General features: G+C 44.1%; 1 protein-coding gene and 1 non-coding gene across 3 annotated transcripts; one reads left to right on the top strand and one right to left on the bottom strand.

Annotated features, from left to right (window-relative positions):
* Positions 1–5,158: 5,158 nt before the first annotated feature.
* Positions 5,159–5,231, top strand: TRNAR-UCU (transfer RNA arginine (anticodon UCU)). Its single transcript has one exon. It is a non-coding gene; the product is annotated as a tRNA-Arg (tRNA).
* Positions 5,232–5,377: 146 nt separating this feature from the next.
* Positions 5,378–7,348, bottom strand: LOC108322415 (uncharacterized). 2 transcript variants are annotated; one of them, XM_052872756.1, is made up of 2 exons: positions 7,132–7,348; positions 5,378–6,970 (listed from the first exon to the last, which is right to left on the bottom strand). In XM_052872756.1, the coding sequence occupies exon 2, from the start codon at positions 6,934–6,936 to the stop codon at positions 5,590–5,592; it is 1,347 nt and encodes a 448-aa protein (XP_052728716.1). In that variant the 5' UTR covers positions 6,937–6,970; positions 7,132–7,348; the 3' UTR covers positions 5,378–5,589. The 2 variants fall into 2 exon arrangements, with proteins under 2 accessions (XP_052728716.1, XP_052728717.1); XM_052872757.1 differs by having other exon boundaries at positions 7,137–7,348.
* Between the last annotated feature and the right edge of the window lie 706 nt (positions 7,349–8,054).

Here is an 8,054-nt window from a genome sequence, read left to right as displayed (position 1 = left end):
TAATATAGAGGCATAACTCTCTTTCACAGGTATGAACCCGTCAAACAATTAAACAATTCCTTCCTATGTCTATATAAATGTCCTCTATTTATATAACCTCTCCCGCCCACTCTTAACTGTAGTAAGCAGTTAAGCGGTTACAATTAGTTCCCCTTAGTTCTCCTCTTTCTTCTCTCATAAACCAACCATCTCCTATTTTCCCTATCAATATCCACCCCTTGAACACCAACCTTGTCCCCAAGGTTGAATTCGGGGTATTGTTCCCTTAGGGTTATTTCATTTTCCTAGGTGGCCCCTTCCGGCCCTCCTTCTTGCCACTCAATTAGCAGTTGTGGCACACTCTCCCCTCCTTCCTGCAGCTGCCTCCTTCCCAAGATGTTTACGGGCCAGAATGAAGGTCCGTAGGCCTGCAGGTCTTGTGGTAAATCCTTCTCCACCCTATGTTCTCCTATTGCCTTCTTCACCTGTGAAACATGGAAGACAGGATGAATTTGGGCTGTCTCCGGTAGCTGCAACTTATAGGCGTTCACCCCTACCTTCTGAACCACCTGAAACGGCCCAAAGTATCTAGCTGCGAGCTTTGGATGGAGCTTGGTTGGCATGGATGTTTGTCTATGAGGCTGTATCTTCAAATACACCCAGTCCCCTACTTCCACGTTCGAAGCCTTCCTTCGTTTATTAGCTTGCCTAACCATGAGATCCTGCGCCCTTTCTAGATGAAATTTCAACTGTTTCAGGGCTTCATCCCTGGTTTGGAGCTCCTGACTCACTGCCTCCACCAATGATTCACCAGGAATGAACCTATGCAAAGAAGGAGGCGCTCTCCCATACACGGCCTCAAAAGGGATGCACCTTATGGCTCCTTGGTAACTTGTGTTGTACCAATATTCATCCCATGACAACGCGGTCATCCATTCCTTGGGCTGCTCCGAACAAAAACACCTAAGATAACCCTCCAAAACTCGATTTAGAACCTTCGTCCGGCCGTCCGTTTCAGGGTGGTACGTGGTGCTCATCTTTAACTGCGTACCCTGACTCTTAAACAGTTCCTTTCAAAATATACTTAGGAACAACGGGTCCTGGTCGTGCACTATAGATTGCGGGATCCCATGCAACCTCACAATTTCTCTTATAAAAACCTCAGCACTGTTTTCGCCGAATATGGGTGCTTGAGCGGTAAGAAGTGTGCGTATTTGCTTAAGCGATCAACCACCACCAAGAGTGAGTCAAACCCTTGGGACTTTGGCAAGCGAACTATGAAATCCATACTCAGCTCCTCCCACACTGCGTTCGGCACCGGCAAGGGCTGTAGTAATCCTTGAGGTGAAGATGTTATGTACTTGTGTTGTTGGCACACAAGACATTTAGCCACAAACTTCGTTACATCCTTTTTCATTCCAGCCTAATATAATGATTGTGCTAAACGCCTGTAAGTCCTATACACCCCAGAGTGGCCCCCCATTTGTGTTATATGGAATTCGGCTATCAACCTTGGGATCCACTTTGACTGTGCCGACAACACCAATCTACCCTTGTGGTGGAGCCTCTCATGTTCTATTGTGTAAGCGGGATGGGTGTTAGGATCTCTCCTAATTTCGTCCATTATCTTCTGCAGAAACTCATCCTCCTCTACTTCCTGTGTTATCTCTCCGAAATCTTGCCAAAAAGGTCTCGCTACCACCCTTAACTCTTTGTCCCCTTCATCTTCCCCTTCAAACTGCCTTGACAGAGCATCCACAGCTTTATTTGTAGCTCCTGCCTTATAAACGATTTCAAAGTCGTATCCCAGTAACTTTGCGATCCAATCCTGTTGGTTCTGTGTGGTGATACGCTATTCCAACAAATGATGGAGGCTCTTCTGATCTGTATGAACCACAAATCGCTGCCCCACAAGATACGACCTCCAATGTTGAATGACCAACAGCAAGGTCATCATTTCCTTTTCGTAGATGGACTTGCTTAACTTTCCCTTAGACAGAGCCTTGCTAAAATAGGCTATCGATTTTCTTCCCTGCATTAGTACGGCTCCCACGCCACTTCCCGACGCATCACACTTTATGTGGAAAGGTTGTGTGAAATCAGGCAATGATAATACTAGTGTTGTCGTCATCTCTCTCTTCAGTATTATCCACGCCTCCTCCGCCTTCTCATTCCAAGAGAATCCACCTTTCTTCAGCAATTCTGTCATGGTCTAGCGATCTTGCCGTAATCGCGGACGAACCTCCGGTAATACCCCGTTAGCCCCAAAAATCCCCTCAAGCTCTTCACAGTTTTCGGCCTCTCCCATTCCACTACTGCCTTGATCTTCTCGTCGTCCATCTCCACACCCTTGCTCGAAATAACATGCCCCAAGTACTTAACTTGGGTCTGTCCAAACTCACATTTCCTCCTATTCGCAACCCACTGATCTCGCTGCAGAGTCGAGAGTACGTGTTCGACATGCTCAATATGCTCCTCCCAGGTGCGGTTGTATACCAGAATGTCGTCAAAAAATATGAGAACGTACTTGCGCAGATAGCGCTGGAACAGAGCGTTCATCGCACCTTGGAAGGTCGCCGGCGCGTTGGTAAGCCCGAATGGCATCACTACGAACTCGTAGTGCCCCTGATGTGTTCGAAACGTCGTTTTTCCAACATCCTTTTCGCTCATACGGATTTGGTGATACCTGACTTTTAGATCAATTTTCGAAAAATAGGGCGCCCCTTCCAGCTCGTCCAACAACTCCTCGATCACTGGTATCGAAAACTTGTCCGTCACCGTCGCTCGGTTGAGTGCCCAGTAATCTATGCAAAAACGCCAACTGTCGTCTTTCTTCTTCACCAGAATCACCGGACTTGAGTATGGACTGTGGCTTGGTCGGATCACCCATGTGCGGAGCATTTCGACGACCTGGTGCTCTATCTCACCTTTCATGGCATGCGGGTATCTATAGGGCCAGACGTTAACCGGATCCACCCCCTCTTTAAGTTGTATGTTGTGTTCTATCCCTCTCCTAGGTGGCAGCTTCGTGAATTCTGTGAACACCATTTTTTCAGAAGGATCTTCATCTCTCTTTTCTGCTTCTCGGTGAGGCCCGTACCCCTTATTTTATTATTTTGGGCCTCCATTGAGCCCAACTCCCAAACCATGTACCAAGACTCAACCCTGTCAATTTTCAATAAAGCTTTGGGGCCCACCACTACGTTCCAGCGTGGGGTCACCCTTCACCGTCACCTCCTTCCCTCCTTCTCGATACACCATTCTCAGTTTTCCCTAGTCCACTAGAACTTCTCCCAGTTTCTCCAACCACTCCAGCCCTAGGATCACCTCGACTCCTCCAAGTTCGAAAAGGTAAAAACGTTCAACAAGCTTAGCTTCCCCTAGCTCCAACTCTACCTGTTCACAGAACCCACTAATTCTCTTCCTCTGGCCGTCACCCAGGCTCACCATGTATGGTTGGGTCTCTGCCACCGCCATCTTCAGTTCCTCCACCAACCGTCGATCAATAAAATTGTGGCTCGTGCCACTATCAATCAACATCAGCACCTCCCGTTGCCCAATGCGTCCTCGTAATTTCATCGTTTTGGGTGTCGTCAATCCGCTGGCGAACAGCGCAGATAACTCCTTCGCAGCGAGGTTTAACTCAGGACTCTCATCGCCTTCAGCTTCTTCCTCCTCTTCCACTAGAATTAGCATTTTCAGACCCCTTTCTGGGCAGCGTTGGCCGGGGCTGAAGGGTTCGCCGCACCTGAAACATCGTCCCTCCTCCCTCCGTTTAAGATACTCCGAGTATGGAAGATTGCGAACATTCTGATCACCTCCGTCGCTGTTAGCCATCCTGCTATTTCGCCCATGGGTCGTGTCTTTCTTAACAGACCTCACATTTTCAGCCGGTACTCCTCGCATCGTCGGGTCGCGATATGGGTCTATTCGCATTATCGAAGCCGTCGTTTTCCCCCAAGAACTTTGATTCTTGGACACCCATCCTCCTCCTGCCTTGGAAGTGGTACACAACTTCTCCACATCTTTCGCTACCCGCATGACGGTCATCAAATCCGTTGGGCCATGAGGCTTGACATGATCGCTTACCTCTTCCCATAAGCCAGACAAGAAGTAACCCATAATCTGCTCATCGGGTATTTGTGTCGTTTGCCCAACCACAACTTCGAAATCGCGTATATACTCCTCCACAGTCCCGCCTGTCTGATGGTCGACAGCCTTTTGTACACCGTCCCCCATGTTCCTCCTCCGAACCATATTCCCAGAGCCCTCTTCAACCCGTCCCAAGAAAGGTTCTTGATCTTCTCTCGCCAAAATCGGAACCAGCTTCCAGCGTAACCTTCCATGCTAATGAACGCCAATTCTAGCTTCTCCTCCTTAGCCAACTTCTGGACCTCGAAAAACTTCTCAACCCGGCCTATCCATACCTAGGGCTCACCCCCTTCAAATACAGGTAACTCGACCCGCTTCCTCCAATTGACCATCCCTCTTAGTTACCTTCTCCGCTTCTTCCCCCTCCGTCGTTGGGTCCACCCCTATTATCGTTCACCGATGATTGACTCTCATCCTGATGCTGGTCTTTGTGATTGTGGTTACATTCTCCAAGCGCTTTCAAGATTGCTTGAATGTCCTGTCGTATCGTCCCCGTCTCCCGACGCAGAACCCCCGTGTCCGCTTTCGTCTCGGCGATTGCACTCGACCGCCTCCAAGTGCCCTTCGACTGCCACCACTCTTCCCTCCATCAATTGCTCGTGTCTCCTCCCCGATAGGATGATCCGACAGGTCGGACCAAATGTTAGGTTCCTAGATTGGGAACTAATTCCAGTACTCTATTTCTTTCCAAGAAACACAAAAAAGATTGGAAATCTGTATATTATTCACAATATCGCATCTGTACAGAAAGAATACAGAGGCATAACCCTCTTTCACAGGTATGAACCCGTCAAACAACTAAACAATTCTTCCCTATGTCTATATAATATTCTTCTATTTATACAACCTCTCCTGCCCACTCATAACTGTCCTAAGCAGTTAAGTAGTTACAATTACTTTCCCTTAGTTTCCTTTTTCTTCTCTCATAAACCAACCATCTCCTATTTTCCCTGTTAATAACATTAGTGAAAATTAGTTTTTAAATTTATTTTATTAAAACAAAAGAATTGAATCTTTATAACAACAAGCGCTCGTGGCCTAATGGATAAGGCGCTTGACTTCTAATCAAGCGATTGTGGGTTCGAGTCCCACCGGGCGTGTGTTATTATTTTTTTATTTCTAAAACTATTTTTCAAGCACATGTTGAGCCATAACTGGCAAAATGCTCAATAACACTTTGCTTTCTCCTTCTCTTCCCATTCCTTTTTTTTTTTACAATGAACAACTTCAGTTTACAGAAGTTTAATTTTCTCCCTCAAAACTCATATATGAGTGGAAACTTTATTCAAAACAGAAAAGCAAGAACGAAAAAATTGTCTACAAACAAGCAAGCATACTACATGTTTCGAAATTACTTGGAATGATTACCACAGAAAATGAAGAATCTCCAAGTCTACATATGCTCTTATACTAATTTCAACTACCATACATAAAATTTACACAGTAATTTCTTCAATTCTAGGTAGAAGAATGCTGCTGTTGATGCTGCTGCTGTTGATGAACATTAACCAATTCAAGCTCCTTCTGGCGAATTAGCAAGACCATTCTCTCTATTTCCAGCCTCCTCCGTTGATTCTGAAGCTTATCTCTCTCCATTTCCCTCTCCTTCTTGCTGCTAAACCTGGCCCACTTCATCCGTTGCTTTTCCAATTCAAACGCCTGCATTTGATAACTCACCTGCTGCTCCTCCAACTGCACCACCCTCTTCTTCATCCAATGTTTTTTCTCCCATGCACTCTTCCCCACATCTTGCAACACACCGCTCACTTCGCCATTCAATTGCTGCATCATCGCCTGAGATGATATCGATGATGATGATGACAACCCACCAAACCCTCCTTTCCTCGCTCTCTTCCTCATCACATCATTCTCATCATCCTCCATACCCCTTGATGCTCCTTCTCCCGATTCCTCTTCCTCCTCATCAGAAAAATCCTCCGAATCCTCTTCCTCATTATCCTCCTCCTCATCCTCTTTCAACATTCTCAGACCCCCCACCCCGTTCTCCGATGAATGCAAACACCGCTGCTGTTGATGTTGATGTTGATGTTGTGGTTGAGCCTCACTTGATTGTTGCACGTTCGAAGTGCCACAGTTGTTGTTGTGGCCACAACTATTGTGATAGGTACACATTTCCCTGAAGAACAAGTGCTTGGAGTTGAGCAGTTTTCGAACTTCCTCCTTCATTTTTGGGGACAGATCCATGGTGTCCAACAATGTTTGGTTCTCCACCACCCGACAAGCTGTGCCCTTGCCCAGAATGTCGTTGACCCTCTTGTACCTCTTGTTCAAGTCATTGAATTTGTCTTCGCATTGTTGGGGAGATACATAGTACCCCTTTTCCATCATGCCCCTTGACACCGATTTCCATTTTCCTTTCTTCTGCAACAACCCCGTGGCTTTCTTCTTAGTGGGATCAACGCCTTCTGAACCAGTCTCGTCTCCAACGTAATAAACAGCCATTATTAAGAGCCTTACCATGGTGTCAGTCCACTTCATTCTATGCCATGGAGACATTTTTCTCTTGGGATCACCGGAGTCTTCTGCTGTGAACACAGGCTCATCTTCATCACTGAGTGTGATTTGCAACTTGTTGGTTTTTCCCATGGAATAGTTGTAGCCATGTTTGATTGATTGTGGTGGGTGTTGCTGATGTGTGTCAGTGTCATGGTGAGAAGTATAGGAAACCATTTGGGGGTGGTGCAAAGAGTGTGGAGGGTTTTGCTGGTTTTGAAGGTTTTCTACTCCTAACAAACCGCTACTTATGTTAGGAAATATTCCACCCCCTAATGCATTGGGTTCCATCAACTCCTCAATATATACACCACTTCACCAATATCTACGAAAATCACCAATCCCACTCAATATTTGTGGAAATTTACAATGAAATTGGAGTTAAAACAATTCAAAATTCAAAAGGAGTGAAAAGAAATTTGACTAAAGGACTCAGGTTTTGAAAAATAGTTAGATGGACGTAGTGTAATCAACATCATAACACACCTTACCAATAACTCGCTTGGCTTGTGGAAAATGAGATGAGATGTGCTTCCACGAAGACCTGGTGCATGTTATTTTTGGTGCATGTTATTTTTCCTCAGCATTTTGAAAGACTATGCAGAAGTCAATGGTGAAGAGGAAAAGGAAAAAAGGGCTGAGATGGTATTGTAGGAAAAATGATTTTGCAGAAGCATGGGTGGGTAGAAGGAAGAAAGAGAATGATGGATATATAGATTATAACATGTAGCATATGGTAATAAGATAATAGAGATAAAATACAAAGGGTGAAGCAGCTGGTTATGCTACAGCAGTAAGAGAAAACTGCCCATAGTTTTGTTTGTGCTTTGAAAAACATAACCCACAGGTTTTGTGCAAAATGGGCTGGTCCACGTCCACTTAAACTCTTGTTTCAAACCAGACACTAGATTCTACATAAGTGCTTATGCTTATTATTAGTCTATTCAGAGATCTAAAACAAAACAAATATCACTTTTCTATAACCCCAAAAATTCCATAACTCTCAAACATATTTTTTCTCAACTTTAGTTTATAAATACTTTTTCTTCTGTCATCACAATTAATAACATCTTCAATGATTTATTTTAGTTTAAATATTTTTCCTTTTAGCTTTTTTCTCATTAAGTTTATAATGTATTATGTATTTGCTAGCTAACAAAAATATATATATTATGCATTATATTTACATACTTTTTTCCCACTTGTGTATAATTTAAAGCAACTAGTATATTATTAATATATATATATATATATATATATATATATATATATATATATATATATATATATACTAATCTTTTTCATGTCATTGAAAATATGTTTTAAAACTACAAAAGAAATTAATATGCACTGTCAATGCACATTTTTTTAGTTTTTTATAACATGTTATAAACAATAAATGAGTCTAC

The sequence above is a fragment of the Vigna angularis genome, chromosome 2 (assembly GCF_016808095.1).
Source record: "Vigna angularis cultivar LongXiaoDou No.4 chromosome 2, ASM1680809v1, whole genome shotgun sequence".
Classification (NCBI taxonomy): domain Eukaryota; kingdom Viridiplantae; phylum Streptophyta; class Magnoliopsida; order Fabales; family Fabaceae; genus Vigna; species Vigna angularis.
This window is presented reverse-complemented; position numbering and strand designations above follow the sequence as displayed.